Raw genomic sequence first — 21,037 nt, forward strand, 5'->3', positions numbered from 1 at the left:
TGTCCATTTATTTCTTGTTGTTAATGTTGACTTAATTGTAGTTGTTGTTGCATCTTCACCTTAACGAATATAATAACAAAATGTAACAAAGAATGATGTGATAATAAAACCTGAAAGCTAAACAATTAGCTTCTGTAATTATCTACATCAGTTTGAAGTGATTTTAAACAGCTCAGCATGTCCTCACCTGGTTTCTCACCTGAGGACTGAGGGCTGAAGGGAAACAGCTGCACTTTTTTAGTGTAACCATCAGTCACGTTACATTTAAACAACTCAGGATGCTTCGACTTCTGATTAAAGTCAGATGTTGTAAATGTCACAGTGGCTGAACAGGAATGCTGTGATCTCCTCATGTCAGTGAGATCATTCTTATTACCCTCATACAGCCACTCCACTGTGTGACTACAGTGTTCATCTGTCAACACAGAGCAGTTTAACGTCACCTTATCAGCGTCCTGATGTTCAGTCACTGGTGAAGATGGAGATATTGTGAGAGAAAGACAACAAGAGTAAAGTTAACTTCATCACTGTGATCATAATTATTGTAATGTTTCAGTATATTGTTCTAACAAGACAGTTTGAGCTGAAAACATTATGATGGAAATACTCACTGTTAACAACAGACAGATGAACATGAGAGTCTGGACCTTGTTGTTTTCCTTCTTTATGTGTGAACTGTCTGCAGGAGTAACGACCAACATCCTCGACTGTGACCTTCTTTATAACCAGAGAACAGTTCTCTGTAACACTCAGTCTGTCTGATTTAGCTTTGGCATCGTTGTGAATCTGCCCAAATTCAAACAGCTCTACTGCTGCTATGTTTATTGAAACAGTGAAGATCCATGTAGTATATTCACATTTTTTCTGATCGTCTATCACATTTTCACAAGGCAAAGTGACTTCATCTCCAACTCTGACAGTGAAGGATGATTGTCGCTCAGTTGTTGCTCTTACTAAGATAAAGAGAGAGAAATGTGCTAAATAAACAGAAACATGAAAATGACTGTTATGTTCAGAGTTAGTGTGAAAATTATTATAGATACAACAGAAGTTTGTAAATGTGTCTCGTTTTTGGTTTAAACTGATCATATTTAACAAAAAACAAAACATGGCAGTAGTCGAAATTTTAACGTCACGTTTCAAAACAAAAAAGTTAAAAGAAGAATATATATTAAAGAAACATTAGTATTGTTATCCCCGCGACCCTGTTTGCAGGATAAGCGGTTGATGATGGATGGATGGATGGATAGTATTGTTATCGCAGTACAGTAAGTGTTACATATTTATTGTGTGTATATTGTATCCTTACCTGGAAACCGAAACACCAGCATCAGAAATAAAGACATTATAATCCATCTGAATTCAACCATCGTGCTTCTCTCTTGGTCTCACGCTCTCAACTGTCAAAGTCTCTAACGTGCTGCTTCTTAAAGTAATACAGCATCTACTTCCTGTGATTAGGAAGTGTGATGTATCCATGTCTTTGTTATCTTCATCCACATCTTTACCGTCATACAGCCATTTCACTGTGTGTTCACATTGTCCAGGTGTCGACACAGAGCAGGTTAACGTCACAGTTCTCTGTAACACTAAGTCTGTCTGATTTAGCTTCGGCGTTTACGATAGTCTGACCATATTTAACTGCTGCTGTGTTTCCTGAATCCCTGAATGCCCATGTAGCATCAACACATTCTTGCTGACTAACATTTTCACAAGGCAAAGTGACGTCATCTCCAACTCTGACACTGAAGGAGGGGGGAGGTGTTTCAGCTGCTGCTGTTGAGAAAATGATGAAAAATAAAGTGAAATAAGAAAGTGTTCACAGGTCGAGATGAATATTTCTTTATCCTTAGTTTCCAAGTTCACTAAAGTCACTATGTAGAAAGCAGACAACAGATTTAGTTTTCTTAGTTAAAATTTAGCTAATAAAGTACCTTTAGCAATAATGTTCATTTATATATGTATATATGTATTCTTACCTGTAAACTGAATCACCGCTGTAAGAAATAATCCATTTAAACTAAACAATTGTGATTCTCTTGTTCTCGTGCTCAGAGCTGTCCGAGTTTCTAATATAGCACTTTAGTATAGAGAGACGCTGCTCCTTCCTGTGATTAAGATGACCTCCTCATTTTGACTGTTAGACTGTTTTCGTCTCTTTGAATTTCTTCTTATCCTTTCACAGTGTATTTGTCACAATGACACGTTTCACCTCCTGAAAAGAAAAAGAGGAAGAAGTTGAAGGTGTGAAGATCGTTTGTTAAGATAAATGTTTGCAATAATGCAACTTGATGTTTAACAGCACACATGAACAGACAGGTGAAGGAAAACAATATGGTGATACTGTAGCAGTATGAAAAGGCAGTGGTGAATGACCTGAGAAAGTGATTCAAGAGAAAGTCAAAACAATAAGGGGGATTAAACATACTATCTGCTAGAACTCTGACATTTAGATTTATATATAACAGCATTATCATGGAAATATTGCCAGGTTCAAAACCAGTGTCTTCTAAATCCTGTCAAAGATGTTGCCACTGTAGATGATCTAATGCTTTTCTAGTAATGAAAAAGCACATGGTGTGAAAAACCGGCTGCAGTGGAATAGGATCAGTGACTAAACTGAGTGTTGGAAAATAAGCAGAGAAGAAGAAGAATTACCTGATTCTGCATTTTAAAACAAAATTTCAGCCACTTTGATCAGTTCTGCAAATACTACTTTAAACCAACATAGTGCTATATCAAGCAAACCAGATAAAAACTAGAGTGGTGTACACTGTCTTCTGTCCCACGTGCATTTCTGATGACGTGTTTGACCTCCTGAACAAAAGAAGCGCACTGAGGAAGTTGAATGTGTGAAGATTGTAAGTAAAGACAAATGTTTGCAACAACGTAGCAACTATTGTGTTCTGTAGACTGTGTTTATTGTGTGTTGTGATGTGTGTTTATTAATCAGCACACCATGTCCACTAACCAAAACCACAATACACTTCCTTTCCACTATTTCACGATTAAAGTTCTTCCTGTTTACAGCCATGATCTCATCTTTTAATGCTTTTTAAAGATTCTGTGGCACACGCTATCAACATCTTAAGACCTAACACTCATTAGAAATTAAACCAGGTTAACCATTGAGCTGGTATAAATTTCACACCCTCTTTAACAAAATATTTAATACTGTTATGGTCATTGCCGTTAGTTTCTTGTGGTCTAGATTTCTCACATTTTTGATAGACTCCTGCCGTCTCTCTCCTGTGATTGGTCTGCATCACAGTTGATCCGTCCATCCGAGACCTCCTCCACTGTGCTTCTTCAATACTGAGAAATAGTTGCTGTCTAGTTGACCTTGCTGTAAGCTTCAGATTGCAAATGTTGTGAAATGGCACTCGCTTAGCAGTTTTGGGACTGGGAAGGGATTAGTCTAAATATTTTTAGTATGAACTGAGAAGCCACCCAGTGTAGCTTAGTTTTTTCATTTACCCACAAATCCAAACCTAAACACTTGGTGTCCATTACGGTATTTAGTTATTAAGGTTCTTCCTGTTTATCACCATGACATCATCATATAATGCTTTTGAACATATGAAAAAATATTAATGACACCTTGAATTTGACAGACAGGGTAGCTTCCTTACAAGCCACTTACCGACTCGCTGCTACTTTACTGCAGTGCTAGGGAGGTGATTCATTGAATGAGTTCCTGTCATGGTTTTCTGTTTGCTTTAAGTTGGCATCTTTGAGCAATAAGAAAACAAGTACAAATAGCTACTATTTGCACTTGGTTATTTCTGTTTGCGAGGTGTCGCTGAGTGGAAGTGTTGTGGTCAAGACTGACTCTGATATCATCATCTAATTTTGTTTACATGTTCAGAACGGAAAACCTTAAAACTTAAATAGGTGTCACACTACTCAGACCAGTTCATCAGAAACAGATCAGACAATGACATCAAGTTAAAGCTAATTTGGATCAAACTGAGGTCCCTGTAGTGGCAAGACTCTTGGCTGCCTCTTCCTCGTTGCTCTGTTTCTGCAAACTATTGTTAGAGATCACCAGTCAATCGAGCGGTATGCTGCCACAGACCTTTCACACTCTATAAATGTTGTTGATGATATAAATGATGTCATTTCAAGGTGAATAAACAGGATTGAGCACTCATAGTCATCATTTTAATCAGGGGAGTTTCCAGCTTGTAGACTGGAGCCTGAGCCATTGAAGTGATCGGGTCAGTGAGACCACAGCAGTGTATCTACAAGAAAATCCACCTTCCATTATGAAATCCGTTGATGAGGAAATTACAAAACAAAGTTTATTGCTAAATATGTGTTTTTATTTGCACGTTATATGAGTTACAATGAAGTGAAGAGATCATTAAAGCACAGTATGACTAATTAATAAAAATGTATTGGACTCTCAACAAACAGGCGTGTGCACATAACAGCAGACAGCACGCAGACACTGTGTGTGCCTTTGGAAATTTTAAATGACAAGTGGGATCCTAGACCACTTCTACTTCCTTCTCCTTCAAAAGCTGAACAATAATAAAAAAAAAAACACATTTATGAAGCCAGAAGGAGTGAGGCGGCAGGAAGAAAACAACACACATGCTGTACAGTGGTGACATAGGCCGCTGTGTTCTCTTCATGGCTTTTATCTTCTACAGTGGCCTTCCAGTGAATTGCTGTAGATTGGTCAACAGCTCCCTCTACAGGGTCAAAAAGAAATGGCAACTTCTGTACAGATGAGAGAGCCACTCGCTGGAGTATTTACACATTAATTAATAACTAGATGCAGACAGTGTTCACTGCAGAGGACACAGCACACTAGTTGCCACACAGACCATGCTGGGAGCTTTATATTAAAGCTATGCAAATATGTTGCTGGTCTCAATATGTGCTCAATTTGTTATCCTGCAGTTCTGGAATTGGGTTTTGATCAATCTCTCATTTCAGATCAACAGAAATTTGCTGCGCCTACTAAGGTCAGAGTTCAAGACAGAGTTCAACAGAACTTTCAGCACACCTCAGCTTAGCAGGTGTGCTGGGCAGAGCTGTCGCAAGACACCACATAACAATGGAAGAGGTGCATTAAAAAGATGCTTTACCATGAAAATGCAAATACACCTTTAGGGTTATTTGTGCTCACATATGTGAGTAGAAAACAGAGTTTGCAAAAGTATGAAGTAATTTCTGTGAGAGACTTGACAATATTACAAAATGAAACATTGTCAGGTTAAAGCGCTTGCCGCTAGCTGGTGTCTGTAATTCAATTCAATTTTATTTATATAGCGCCAAATCACAACAACAGTTATCTCACAGCGCTTTTCATAAAAGAGCAGGTCTAGACCGTACTCTGTGATGTTATTTACAGAAGCCCAACAGTTCCCACCAAGAGCAAGCACTAGGCGACAGAGGCAAGGAAAAACTTCCTTTTAAGAGGCAGAAACCTCGAGCAGAACCATGGCTCAGGGTGGGCGGCCATCTGCCTCGACCGGTTGGGGTGAGAGAGAGAGAGAGAGAGAGAGATGTAAGGAGAGACTTGACTTTTTAAAACCACTTTAATAAAACATCACTGATTCACAAACATAGCAACACTCAATAAGTCAGAGAATCAAAACCGGTTGACATTTAGAAAAAAGAAAAACCTTCCACACGAATAAAAACATCAAATTAGCTAAAAACACGACTAAAACTGACTTCTTCATCCACCACAGAACAGATGACATCATCATAACACCACTGACGTACAAACACATCCAAGCTGTTCATCAGCTGATGGAACTTAAAATCCACTAAGACTCTGGCTTTGACCAGAGAGGTGAACACAGGGACTACGTCTCCACACAGCCGTCCTTCCACCTGCTTCTTCCTACTCAAGTATATGGACAGTTTGGCTTCTCCTAAAATAAAATTTAACAGTTGCCACTTTGTTGCATTGGTCTTCCTGTAGCCTGCTCCAAAAACAAAAGCAGTGTTAGACCACACTTCATTAAAAGAAGAAAACAAGCACCCCAACACATTGAACAGTTCCCCCAGTCTGCTGCACTCTAAAAAACAGTGAACAACAGTTTCCAGCAGCCCACAGAAAGGACAGCCGTCAGAGACAGAGGGATTAATCACAGAGATAAAAGAATTCACTGCAACAGCCCCATGTAATATTCTCCACTGTAAGTCACCTGTACGCTTCTTTAAAGGAAGTTTGTAAAAGACTCTCCAGGTGGGCCTCACAGCGTTACTAACCCCCAGTTTCTCCCTCCACACCGTGTCACTTCTACCATTTAACTTGTTTTTACACAACACCTTCACACAACACCTGTAAATCATTTTACCCGTCACCGTGTGCAGATCTGGGACCTTCTGATGCCTGACATCCAACAATAGACTAGAACAACAGTCGAGGTCGGGTACCAGTCCCAACTCTGGAAAAGGGTCCTCTTCGTCCGGAGCTTCCTCACCTTTCCAGTACATCCTCAACAGCTCATTATCCGCTGCTGTTAGTTTGTTAGTCCAACCATTCAGAATGTTCCTCACGTGACGCACAGATTTTAGTCCAATTAGTGCAGCCACAGCCTCAGTGTTCATAAAACCAGGTCCAGCTACATCCACTATCCATCTGAGAGTTGTAGCGCCAGCAGAACGGAGCGTGTGATGGAGGCCTGGTGTACCACTGTCCTGTATGTCCATTGTGGATCCACCGATCAGAGGCTCGTTCAGTAACCAGTACAGGGAGACTGACGGCTCCAACCGTCTCTTCTTAAAAAGGTGCCAGGCCTTAAAAACTCCCTTATAAAAATCAGGCAATACAGACAAATTTAAATAACCAACATCCATTAAAAACAAAGCAGTGTCAAGTCCTAACCTGTCTGCTCTCCTTAAAATGCTGCTTGCAAACTCTTTCCACACTGGGTATTTAAAACCAGTCAGATATCTTTGTGCAAATTGAAATCGAAAAGTTGCCACTCTGCTTGCTAGGTGTACCAGGCCTTGCCCCCCTTCTTCTTTTGGTTAAAAAAGCACACTCTGAGGTACCCAGTGTAACCTGTCCCAAAAAAAGTCCACTAAAACTGCTTGTAGTTTTGAGAGTAAGCCAGCAGGTGGCTCCATACAAGCTAAACGATGCCACAGTGCTGAAGCTACAAGGTTGTTGATTACTAGAGTTCTTCCTCTAAAGGACATCTGAGCAAGCAGCCATTTCCACTTTTTCAACCTTCCTTTCATCGTCTCTATCATGCCCTCCCAGTTTCTTTTCACCATTTCTTCTTTGCCAAGATAAACACCTAGATACTTTATACCATCATTCCTCCATCCCAACCCCCCCGGCAGGACCGGAAGACCACCAACCCAGTTTCCCACTGCTAGAGCTTCACTTTTTGTCCAATTCACTTTAGCAGCAGAGATAAGACCAAACTCAGACACAATATTTCCAACAATATTAATTTCAGCTTGATTTCTGACCAGGAGCATGACATCATCAGCATAAGCAGATAAAACGTGTGGTGTGTTAAAACCTGGTAAAACCAAACCATGAATACAGGACCGGATTCTGTGTAACAAGGGCTCAATGGACAATGTATACAGCATCCCAGACAGAGGACAGCCCTGTCTGACACCCCTGCCTACTGTGAAGGGAGCACTCAGACCCCCGTTAACCTTCAGCACACTCTGAATGTCTCTGTACAAAACTTTTATCATAGCAATGAGACGTGGGCTGAGACCAAAACGCTCCAGAACTTTCCAAAGATAAAGGTGCTCAACCCTGTCAAATGCTTTTTCTTGGTCTAACGAAATGAGACCAAGGTCAGTGCCCAAAGAACTAGAGACATCCAAAACATCCCTGATTAATGACACGTTGTCTGTGATGGACCTACCAGGCACACAGTACGACTGATCCAGGTGAATGATTTCCTCCATCACCTGCTTCAACCGGTTAGCCAGAGCCTTGGACAAGATCTTGTAGTCCGAACAGAGGAGGGAGACTGGGCGCCACTTTCTGACGTCCTGAAGGTCTCCTTTCTTCGGCAGCAGGGTTATCACAGCTCTCCTGCAGCTCAGAGGCAGGGTCTGATTTTCAAAACTTTCATTGAACACATCTAACAAGTCCTGACCAAGCTCTTTCCAGAAGGTCTTGTAGAACTCGACAGGAAGACCGTCAATACCTGGGGCCTTCCCTCCATCCATCCCCTGCAGGGCAGCATGCAGCTCTTCCAAAACCAGAGGCTCCTCCAGCTCAGGATGGTCATCTCCAGAGATTCTAGGCAGGCCTTCACTGAAACACTCAAACAGCTGTTCATGCTCCACATGCTGCGCTTTATACAGCTCAGAGTAAAACTGCACCACCCGTCTCCGGATCTCATGAGGCTCCGTGAGTTCTTCCCCATCAGCTGACTGTAGTGTGTGGATGTACCTGCTCTGCCCATTTGTCTTTTCTAAGCCAAAGAAAAACTTGGACGGAGCGTCCATCTGGTTGATGCTCTGGAAACGTGAACGAACCAGTGCTCCCTGGGCTTTGGTGCCCAGCAGGTCTGCTAACAAAGCTTTTTTAGATTTGAGGGCTTCAAAATGCTTGATTTCCTGTGGACTCAATCAAGCCTAAAAGTTCCACTATCTCAGTCTCTAGAGTCGTCATTGATCTAGTAATGTCCCTCATGACATTCAGAGTGTACTGTAGACAGAGCTGTTTGATTTTAATCTTCCCACAGTCCCACCATTGTCTTAAAGAAACAAAACTGTTCCTTTCAGCCCTATGCACCTTCCAGAAATAAACCACAACATCTTTGAAATTAGCATCACTGAGTAAATTGGTGTTAAAATGCCAGTATGCACTCCGTTTTTCAGTTTTTGCAATAAAAGCACTGCAGACCACTAAAAAATGATCACTAAAATGTACAGGTAAAATACTACATGACTTAAAAACACTAAAATGATGCTTAAAACAATAAAACCTGTCCAGTCGAGCCAAAGAAATAAAATTTTCTCTTGTATGCACCCAGGTGTACTGTCGGTCTTCAGTGTGCAACCTCCTCCAAACGTCCACCAAATCATGTGTTTTTATTACTCATTAATTGCCTTTTTCGAAGCAGCATGAGGTTCAACATGATTCCTGTCCAAAGAATCATTCTGAGTACAATTAAAATCTCCCCCTAAAAACAAAAAATCATCTGAACCAAAACTAGTCAGAGTGTCACTGAGAGTATTAATAAAACGGACTCTGTCTGAGCCGACATTTGGAGCATAAACATTAATGAATGTGAGAGTGAAACACTCAAACTTGGCTCTGACCATCATCAGCCTTCCTTCTATCACTTCTTTAAGTTCATAAGAAATCGGCAGAAACTTTTTAGAGAAAAGGACGGCTACCCCCCCGCTCACTGAGGTCAAGGAAGCTTAACACGACCTCGCCGTCCCATTCTGATCTCCAGTCAGTTTCACTGGACCTGTCGCTGTGTGTTTCCTGGACAAACATCACATCAACACTTTTCAGCTTCATCAGCTCATATAGCTGCATCCTTTTTCTGATGTCCGCAGCGCCATTTAAATTCAATGAAGCAACTTTAAAATCACTCATTGAAAAAATAAAAAACAACCAGCCAGCACACACAGACTGAGAAAAAGAAAACCTTTAGTTTGATTCCTCTCCATCTTCTTCATTAAGTTCATGTCTGATCTTCACCACTATTTTCCTCAACCTGTAAACCTCCTGCTCAGTTAAACCCTCTCTTCCTTTGGCCCTCAGCTGTGACTTGACTGAGTTAAGAAAAGCCTCTTTGTCTGGAAAGAAACTTTCAACTTTTACCCCTTTTACGTTCTTTGTTTTCTGTAGAAACAGTTTGATTTTCTCAACCCCATAAATCTGTTCGTTCAGCTCTCCTGGTGTTATTTTGTTCAGTGAGACATCACTCTCACTGTCTGCATCAAAACGGCCTTCCACACTGGAGTCATACTCCGCCATCGACTCCTTCACACTCTGCTTCTGTTTGTCTTTGCTGACAGTAACCTTCTTTGCTTTTGAGCCTTTACTGTCGATTTCAGATTTTCTTTCTGAGTGATTGTCAGGCTGCTCTCCTCACCAACCATGTCTATATCTGCACTTCCTGCCAAAATCTCCTCTGGCCCAGCTGTCTTACTATTTTGCGTCTCATCCTCCTCCTCCTCCTCCTCATCTTCATCCTCCCCATTTTCCTCCTCCTCATTATTTTCAATATCAGCACCCACAGTCTCACAGCTCTGTTGAGACTCACCTGCCTTGTTTCCCTCATCACTGATGCTTTGACAGTTTGATGTGTCCTTTTCTCTGCAGCTAACAGTTTGATTTCCTCCCTCCATCTGTTCACCATCACCACTGTTGTCTCCACCTGTTTCCTCCTCCCTGTTCTTCATTTCAGCTCTGCCTCTTTGCTCCTTGTCACTTATTCTTCCCTTTTTTCCAGCTTCCTTCTGCCCTGATGTTCCCTCTCCAGCAGTCTGACCAGATTCAGTACCAGCAGGTTTTTCTGGACACACTCGGATCACATGACCCTCCTTTCCACAGCCGAAACACTTCATAACGTCTGACGTGGCAAACAGAACATAATCAAACCCATCAATTTTCAGCCGAAAAGACAAGTTCAGCTCTTCATTGCTGTTATTCAGGATCATGAATAACTGTCTCCTGTGAGACACCACATGCTGGAGCAAAGGAGACTTACACCCAGACAGGGCTTTTTTAATAGGGGACACTATTTTTCCATGCCTGGAGAGTTCTCTCTCCAGCACTTCATCTCTGATGAACGGGGGGACGTTAGACAAAATCACCCTTCTGGCCGGTGAGGCCAGAGGCAGCACTGGTACGAAGGTTTCATTCACCACAATACCGCTTGTGATGGCGGCGTTAGCTTTTTCTACTTCGTCCACAAAGATCACCACCGCCCCGTTCATCCTGGCCGCAGATCTGACACTGCCGGCCCCGACAACCTCCGCCACCGCTAACGCACACTCCTCTACGGAGCAGCGGAAACCCGGACAGATCTTAAGTCCGTGTTTCCTCGTCAGCCTGGAGAACTCCATGCTGCCGAGCAGCGAAACGCTGCCCGACACAAAATACACGACAACAAACAAACACACACACCTGACAACAACAACTAACCTTAGAACTACACACAGTAACACATTAAACCGACATGAAACAAGAAAAAGTTTAGAAAAACACTCACTCGCTCCGCGAACTCACACTCACTCCACACTCACGCATCCACTCAGAGAGAGAGAGAGAGAGAGAGAGATGTAAGGAGAGAGAGAGAGATGTAAGGAGAGAGAGATGTAAGGAGAGAGAGATGTAAGGAGAGAGATGTAAGGAGAGAGAGAGGGGAGGGAGGCAGCCTACACAATATACACACAGAGGTACACACAGTGAAGGTAATGTTGCTATAGACTAAATGAAAAATGGTACAGATATTTATAGTAGTGTTAATGGTAACCATCGTAATGTTAATGATTATAATAACAATAATAACAATAAGACTAGCAAAAATAGTCGTTGCAGCAGAGGGTGTCGTGCAGGAACACGGGGGCAGCAGGTGACCCGCAGCCACAGCTCCAGACTCCACAGCTCCAGAGCCAGAAAACCTGCAGGAAGTGATAGGAGAGAGGAGAGAGACGAGAAAGCACAAGACTACCAGAAAGGGGAGAAGTTGTGTTAGTAACATGCAATAATGGGATAAGGTTACATACAGAGGGAGAGAAAGTAGAGGAGAGAGGAGCTCAGTGCATCATGGGAAATCCCCCGGCAGTCTAGGCCTATAGCAGCATAACTAAGGGATGGTTCAGGACTCACCTGAGCCAGCCCTAACTATAAGCTTTATCAAAGAGGAAAGTCTTAAGCCTACTCTTAAATGTGGAGATGGTGTCTGCCTCCTGAACCCAAACTGGAACCTGGTTCCACAGGAGAGGAGCTTGATAGCTGAACGCTCTGGCTCCTAGTCTACTTTTGGAGACTCTAGGAACCACAAGTAACCCTGCATTCTGGGAGCGCAGTGCTCTGGTGGGGTAGTAAGGTACTATGAGCTCTTTAAGATAAGATGGTGCCTGACCATTAAGAGCTTTGTAGGTAAGAAGAATGATTTTAAATTCTATTCTGGATTTTACTGGAAGCCAATGCAGAGAAGCTAAAACAGGAGAAATGTGATCTCTTTTCCTGGTTCCTGTCAGAACACGTGCTGCAGCATTCTGGAGTCTTAATGGACTTTTTCGAGCAGCCTGATAATAAGGTACTTGTACTTGTACTTGTACTGTACTTGGCCAAACATTTCAATACAAGCCAACATAAACACATTCTGATCAGTGGACAGAGACATAACTGTCTCCCGGGTTTTCATAGTTAGGTGCACCATCATCTTCTTCATTGTGCACCTGTGAAAAAAAGTAAGGAGAGAGTCAGCAGCTGGAGAGTTTCATCTAAGGGTTTTTATTGCTTTGCTCAATGAAGCTTTAGTGAAAGACATCAGAGCAGATTAGAACATTACCCCTTTATTTTGTTGCCGGACAGCTTTACTTATACCAAAGCATGTAGTTCACACAGGGTTTAAAATGTGGCAACAACAGGAAGTTGATTTTTTTATCTTTGTGTTTTGTCAATATTAATAAAGAGAGAGCTGCAAGCAAATTCAACCGAAAGTTTCCAGTTGAATTTACTACACATTTACAGCTGATGATTTTCTTGTTGAACTGACTCTTTAATCTTAAATACTGCATAATAAAATAAAGTACAGATGACCCTATGCTGTTCTGACAACCTTACATTTGCACATTCTCTAACTCTGTCCACTTCTCCTTTAGATTTTAATGTATTCACATATACTGTATAGTATTTGTATATTATAATGCCACTGTACGTATTGTATGATAAATACTTCCTGCAATTATCTATATAAAACACTAGCCCTTATGTCTGCACTTCGGGTAAGATGCATTTCATTGGCTCTGTAACCGTACTCTGCATAATAACAATAAAGTTGAATCTAATCAAATCTAATCCAATCATGTTCAGTTTTTGTTGATATGATGTCAGAGAGATTTTAATTTAACTCTATGGTGACTTGGGAGAATGCAACTTGTGTTGTCATTGTGGTGTGTTAATTTCTCATTCAGCTTCTTCTAATGAGCAATGAGGTCCGACATCAAAATATATGTAGTTTTATTTTTTCTTTTGTGCAAGAGGTTGTAACAGTTCACTATCATTCAAATCTATTAAACCACACCGACATAGGCCTTAGGACAGGCTGGGGCTAGCAGGTTAGCATGCTCATTTCAGTACTTCTGCAACATAGTACATCATACATCTTTGACATAACGTCAGAGCTGTTACATCATATTGATCATATGATGTTGCTCACATTCTTTTTTTTTGTTTCCTATAACTATAACTAACTATAATTCTGGCCATATCTTACACATTGCCCCTTCAAGTAGTTGTGAAGAACAAATATCACAAAAGATACCTTTTAAAATCATCATTGTAAAATAAGTATGATTCAGTCTTTACACTTACAGTGTTTTCATTTGTCTGTGTTGTGTTCCCTGACAAAAAGCGTAGCAAAAGACAAAGACTCTACTTTAGCTTCCACAAGTAAAATCCACATTTATCAAATCTTTTATTTATAAAAGTTTCAGTTGTGAATTTTCTCACGTTTAGTTCTCGTCCACATGTTGACAGCCACAACAGCTGTTAAGAGTGCTGCTAAACCCACAGACAAAATTACTAACCTCCACCAACCTGGAAGATATTAAAAACATTTTAGACGCAGCTTTCTGTTATGTTTTAAATCCTGGAATCAGAATCTTAAATGTTCACACCTTGTGATTTTGTTGTATCGTTTGCAGATGTAGAATAACTATTTTCATCTGTTCTCACTGTTGTATCATCACCTGAGAAATACGGTAACAAAAGGCAACAACGCATCAACTGTCTGCAGTAACTAAATGAAGAAGAAAGATAGATAAAGATGAATTAAATTAATCCATCCAATGTAGATTTAAAACAATATTTTAGATTCTCACCTGACGACTGATGGCTGAAGGTAAACTGCAGCACTTTTCCAGTGTAAATATCAGTCGCTTCACACACAAACGATTCATACCTTGACGTGTAAATGTAATGCGAAGTCTTAAAGTGCACACTTGCCAAGCAGTCAGTCTGTGATATGCTGACATCTTTTATATCCACATCTTTACCGTTAAACAGCCAATTCACTCTCTGTGAACACCATGCGTATGTCGACACAGAGCAGGAGAGTAACACCTTTTCATGATCCCTATATTCATCCACTGGTGGATATATTGTATGAGAGACAACAAGATAAACTTCATCACTGTAATCATGGTATTGTAATGTTTATGTCATATTGTTCTAACAAGACAATTTGAGCTGAAAAAATTATGATGTAAATACTCACAGTGAAGAACAGACAGATAGACACGAGCATCTTGACCTTGTTGTTCTCCTGATCTGTTTAACTGTCTGCAGCTGTAACGGCCAACATCCTCAACTGTGACCTTCTTTATCACCAGGGAACAGTTCGCTGTAACACTCAGTTTGTCTGGTTTAGTCATGGCGGTTTCTCCAATTTGCCCACGTGCAACCAGCTCCACTGATGGTGTGTTTCCTGCACCACTGACGAGCCAATTTGTATATTCACAGTCATTCTGGTTGTATCTCACATTTTCACAAGGTATAGTGACATCATCTCCATCTCTGACAACGACGGGAGAGTATTGTCCAGTCACTGCTGTGAAATAAATGAAAGGGAACATGTCACAAAAATAAACAATTGTATTTTGTTAAATAGAGGTTTAACCAAATGTCTTCATGGCTTCTGTTAGAATGAATGCTGTGTAATATTTTCATATATTGTCCTACCTGTCAAATGAAGCAACACCAGAAATAGTGACATTTTAACCCATCTGAAACTGGACATTCTGCTCTCTCTCTATGTCAGTATCTCATGAACTAATGGTTCCTCAGATAGATTGATTTCCCTTTTTTTGATGAAATTGAGGTGTTCCTTCTTCCTGCCTCCTTAACTTGTATTTTATGTTTCTGTCACTATTTCTGTCATTTGTGGCCATTTATACCTTCTTTCAACTAGTCTGTTATCAACTATGCGTTTTGCTTTATTAACCAAAATGGGCTGTCAGCCAAGCTGTGTGTGTGCGGTTATGCAGGAAAGCTAAACCAGTCTCCATGGCAGAACAAAGAGACATGCACACGTGCCAGATATTACTGAGATTTTGAGAAAATATGGAAAATACCTTCTCTATTTCATGTTTGGTGGCCATGTCAATATAACAACAGATGAAGGTAGGCTAGGAAGCTACCAAGAATGGTATGTTACAATGATCTTATCTACCTTCATGTAGGTATAAAAATCAATAAATAAAATAATTGTAGGTGTATTGCTAAACTTGAAATAATCAACATGCAAAGTATAATACATTCCCTAGAAATACCCATGTGCAACACAACAATAAGATATATTGGTGTGTCAGCGGTTAGTGAGCTGTCAGTTCCTTAATGTTCTTGACCTTCTGTTCTTTTACATTATGTTGAAAGATGCACAGGAAGTTTCCTTGCAGTAAGGTCCTGTCATTTCCTTTTTTTTGTTCCGCCTTCTAAAGAAGTCTTTTCATTTCTTTTGCGGTTATGTAACACATATCCCATAACTCAACTCAAGTTGAGAACTATCGACCAGTGTCTCTTCTACCTTTTTTATCCAAAACTATTGAATGGGCAGTATTCAAACAGGTCTCAGAATTCCTCTTAGGGAATGACCTCCCACTCTAGTGCCCACTCTACTGAAACAGCTTCTGTCTGTAACAGAAGCCCTAAGGTCAGCTAAAGCTGCAGCCCAATCCTCGGTTCTTATCATGCTTGACCTATCAGCTGCCTTTGACACAGTCAATCAGAGGATCCTGCTATCCGCTCTCTCAGCAATGGGCATCTCGAGTAAAGCACTCCTGTGGTCCAGGCAAACCCACCGTCTCGGTGCAGATCACGGACTGTCTATCGGACATATCTGCATGGATGAAGGCTTGCCACCTTCAACTAAACCTCTCTAAGACTGAACTCTTGGTCATTCCAGCCAAGCAATCTACCCACCATAACATCAAACTACAAATTGACTCCGCAACCATCACTCCAACCAAGGTGGTGAGAAACTTGGGTGTCATGATTGATGACCAGCTGTCCTTTTCAGACCATGTTGCTACTGTCTCTCGGTCATGCCGCTTTTCTCTATACAACATAAGGAAAATCAGGCCCTACCTCACTCAGCATGCCAAGCAGCTTCTGGTACAGGCCATGGTTATCTCTCGCCTCGACTATTAGTGCCCTCCTAGCAGGTCTTCCAGCTTGTGCAGTGAAACCCTTACAAATGGTTCAGAATGCAGTAGTGCATCTGGTTTTTGATCAGCCCAAAAGGACTCATGTCACTCCATTTCTCAGTGACCTCCACTGGCTCTAACACCTCTAACATGCACTTCCTGTGCTCTTCTTCTTCTATCCCCTACAATTATCTTGTATTGATTGCACTTTTTGTTTTGATTGCACTTTTTGTTAACTCTTACTTCCTTCCCTTGGTATTTACCCCATTGATGTGATATGTACTATGAGCTCTTACTAGTATTTATTGCTGCTCTTACTAGTATGTATTGTCAGTTGTAGATCTGTATTTGATGCTCTGTTGATGCTTGTATGTTGTATAAAAGCGTCTGCCAAATGAGTAAATGTAATGTAAATGGAACCACCACATCCATGATTTAATTATCAGCCATGAACCTACTGTTCTTAGCATTTCTAATAAATCTACAGTCTGCAGTCATGTTAGCAGCTCTGAAAACTTGACCTGCAGTTGGCGTAAATCCAATAATTCTTGAGCTGTATTTCAGTCTGGACCAAAGAGGTGGAAGAAACCAACTCTGGTCCAAACTAAAATATCAACTAGATGGATTGGCACAAAGGTTTGTACAGACATTCATGGTGTCCTGACGATTAATTTTGTGATGTAATTTAAGTTCCCTTGAACACGGATGTGCTGTTGCAAATAAATTGTATAGAAATGTAATTTCTTCGAGACACGGCTGACAAAACACACATTAAAGTATCTGCTGGTAAAGCCAAACTACAGTGTGCGTGTGTTGATGATAATGAAGACACGTGTCACCCAGTGCAACAGTGTGGCTCATTGATGTGTTCATGCATCAGTAATCAGCCAAGCTCCCCCTGGCTCCCATTGCACCTGGATTGTTGATCTGTACTCTGAGAAAAGAGCAGGAAGCATTTTTGATCACAAAAATTCCTGTATTATTCCTGGAATACACTGGACAGCATGCTAATAAGACAGATAATGTTAAGATCAACAAAGGCCTTTTAGGTAGATATGATTCAGAAGCTGCTTGGGAGTAGATCACCCCTACAACACAGACATCCAGTCATTGTTGATGTCTATGCCAAAATTACATAGAGGCACAATCTGGATATGTTTATTTTAAGATTAGTGCATTCCCAGGCCCTAGATGGCTCAAGACCAAGTGCACTAAATGTGGAAAAAAATTGCTGCTGTTTCCATCTTTGCTGTGTCTGTTTATGGGTGTTTATCTCGTTTTGAAAATACAGCATGCACTTGTCAGCCTATAGAAAGGAAAGTCTTATTGGCACAATAAGTATTTCACCACTCTCTTTTATTCAACAGGGTGCAAAAGTTTAATATGTGATTGGTTAGTGTTGAAGTTAGGAATCATCTTAAAGGCTTGAGTGTGCATTGAATATACTAGCTCATAAAAATATGGGTATACATGTGCTTTATGGACACACTCAAAGGCAAAACGCCTGTCATCATAGAGACAGGTGAGACGTGATGATTCGTACAAACTGGGATGATATACATTATAAATCCTGCATTGTTTGCATCTAGACCACCACCAACTGTTAAACTAGCGTGAAACCAGAGGAAGGAGCCTGTGTGAGCATATACAATTATTCTTCACATTTGTTTCCAGACTGCCTGAAAATATGTTAAGAGCTGATTCACCTGATAGGCAAAGCAAGCAACTGCCCCAGGGTCCCAGACCTTCAGGGGGCCCAAAGGCAAAGATGGCAGCTAGTTTGTGGTAATGTAATTAATTGCTCAGTATAGGGTTTATATTGTATACAATCTTGAAGCACATTTTATACATAAATGGTAAAGAAGCAGCTAGCCCGGCTCTGTCCACAGGCAACAAAATTCACCTATCAGCACCTAAAACAGTATAAAAATGAAAATTCACAAATGAACACCTATCTTGTTTGTTTAATCTGCACAAAAACCAAAACGGAGAAATGAAAAATCATCATTTTACAAGGGTTCTGTGCCAGACTGCTTCACTGTCAGTGCCAGTAACTTCCCAAAATGTCAAAACGTTTCCTTTGACGCTTTTAACACAAAACTATTTTATATATTATGTGGGGCATTTTAATAAATAAATGTGTGCTGTCACGGGCCGACTCAAAAACCCTGACGTGAATAATCACAATGCGATAACCAGCAGTATAAAAGGTACCGTTACTTTTATTTTACAATAACTCAAACGTTTAATTAACAAAACATAACTAAGCAAATAATGCAGTGTAGTATGGTAATCAGCTAATCAGTAGTTATGGATGAAATGATGAGTGTGGTGTAGTGTTAACAAAGAAAGCAAAAAGAATGGGGAGCGTAGAGGACAGGGAACTGCGTTTCCCTCCTCTCTATTTCCTCAGTGCCACAGGCATTATATGGAGAACACAGGGCCCCAGGTGGCTCCAGTAGATGTTGATGACAACCCCGCCTACTGACACCTATCCACAGAACACACATGTGAATATTTAGCAGCCTAACAGAGACGAGGGCGTCCTGGGTCACAGTGGATAATAAAGTTACCATAAACTAATAACTAGCTAATGAATTCACAATACACACAGAGTGGAGGTTAAAGGTGGCCCATAGCTCATTTTTGAGGATCTGTTTTGTCTTATTGCAGCTTTTAGGGATCTTACTATGTTTAGTTTAGTCAAATATTTAGAAAAGGGAAAAGTAACATATGGTGATTTGTCACATTTATTTGCTTTTACACCAACAACTGGAGACACAGAGAGGGCATCTCAGTTTATGTTTAATTTTTGGTCTAAAAATGAAAAAAAACAAGCTATATTTACATGTATTATGTATTATTCTTCTTAATTCCACACAACAGGGCACCTTATGTCTACTCTCGTGGTATCTTGTTGCCAAGAATGTACAGTGCAGCTCTCTTGGGAGCTGCAGAGCTTCACTTAACATTCCCTGTGAAGAGCAGTGCTGTCAGGCAACGTAACCTAACAACCACACAGAGGAAACAAACACAGCAGAGAGGTGACACTGACGAATGCATGGGAGCCAGCATTGCTAGGATTTAGGATTAATGACGTTTCCAAAATAGAGGCACCTGCAACGACACATATCTGTAGACGGGTTTACGCTCAGTTAAATTAAGGTCACAAATGTAAATGTCTACCTAGCAATAAACTTCATTCTGATTCTTCTTCTTGACCTATAAAAAGATGTTTTGATTGTATTTTAGATTGAAGGCTGTTCTGCCCACCAGATATACATTTTTTTTAATTTTGACATGTTCGTGAAATTTAAAAACGTTAGCAATTATTCGTTAAATAAATTGACATGTCATTCTGTCATTAACAGGACCAAACAACAGCTAGAAGAGTGCACTCAGCAGAGCTCAGATCCCTACTGAGCCTGATATCACCAAATGACGTATGAATAACACATCAATTGTGCCGAGACGGTGTGTCATTTTACAAGTGAATGTCATGTAGAAAACATTTCATGTGATGTAGTACAAAGAGCGATAAAGTCCATGTAAGGCCGAGGTCAGGGTGGAGAGATGGGTCAAACAAACACAGGACATTCACCCAGGAGACTGATGATCTTGTCACATGTGAAACTAAAGGCTTATTTTAACTTATGTGACGTACTTAAGTCATGTCACTTATACACATAAATAATTTAACTGACGTAAGGAGTCAGCAGTCGGAGGTGATATAAAGTCAATATATAGTCAATAAATTGTAAATCACGGGAACCACGAGAGGTCCATACAGTCATAAATATAAATATGAAATGTTAGGCTGATGGGTCCAGTAGTATTTGAGATCAGCTGCGGACAGATACACATTATAATATAAGGTGGCAATAATTGTGATATTTTTTAAAATTTAAGAAAAATGATACTGTTCATTCTGTCCATTTTTGAGTTTAAAAATCATCACAGATAAATGTTTTATACAGGTTTTTAATGAAATGAAGTTGATGTGTGATTGTTTGACATAATCCTAATGTGACCTGATGTGTGTATCATGTTAAATAGGAACAGAAAATGCTGATGGAAAGCAACTACCACTTACAATTAGGAGTGAGTCATTAACTAGAAAACTTTCATCAAGTATCTTTCTAGTCAGGGCCTGATTGAGAAGTTGACAGGCAGTAGGAAAGGCTCTAGGAGGAAAACAGTTAGTAATATATCCTCCACCTCAGCCTGTAGTCATTGATTAGAAACCTGTAAATACCTAAACAGGCTAATCTTTACCACTTTCACTTTTGGGTTTTTGTACTGGATTTCCAGGTTAACAAGCTGTTTTCAGCGAAAAAGCACTGATAAACAACTATCTGCCCAACATCCATCGTTAGCAACTAACTGGTGAACACATAGCATTTAACCATTTTTGTACCATTTGGCAGCAAAAGAGCCAGATCAGGATGGACCAACACAGAGCTGAAAGTACAGTCAATATTAGACCAACATAGGAGACCAGATACATGACTCCAAATGAACGATAATGTTGCCATGTCAAATGTATAGATGATGACATGTTTATGTTGAGTCGATTGCGTGTTCTGCTACTCCCAAGTGACCAAAAGGATTAATGCAAATTTAAATAAAATAAGCAAAGTGTAATTTAAGTATAAAAGCAAAATCTTTCATTAGGTCAAATGACACTATA

The 21,037-nt window shown here is 40.4% G+C and overlaps 1 protein-coding gene across 1 annotated transcript; it reads right to left on the bottom strand.

Annotated features, from left to right (window-relative positions):
• Window positions 1–4,303: 4,303 nt before the first annotated feature.
• LOC119908718 lies at window positions 4,304–14,975 on the bottom strand. The gene is made up of 8 exons (XM_038726567.1): window positions 14,885–14,975; window positions 14,421–14,753; window positions 14,026–14,292; window positions 13,822–13,893; window positions 13,655–13,741; window positions 13,517–13,545; window positions 12,263–12,378; window positions 4,304–5,258 (listed from the first exon to the last, which is right to left on the bottom strand). Exons 1-7 carry the CDS (start codon window positions 14,940–14,942, stop codon window positions 12,307–12,309), a joined length of 918 nt encoding a protein of 305 aa, XP_038582495.1. The 5' UTR covers window positions 14,943–14,975; the 3' UTR covers window positions 4,304–5,258; window positions 12,263–12,306.
• Between the last annotated feature and the right edge of the window lie 6,062 nt (window positions 14,976–21,037).

This window comes from Micropterus salmoides, unplaced genomic scaffold, assembly GCF_014851395.1.
Source record: "Micropterus salmoides isolate LMB-PRFRI ecotype aquatic unplaced genomic scaffold, ASM1485139v1 Ms_hic_scaffold_18, whole genome shotgun sequence".
Lineage (NCBI taxonomy): Eukaryota > Metazoa > Chordata > Actinopteri > Centrarchiformes > Centrarchidae > Micropterus > Micropterus salmoides.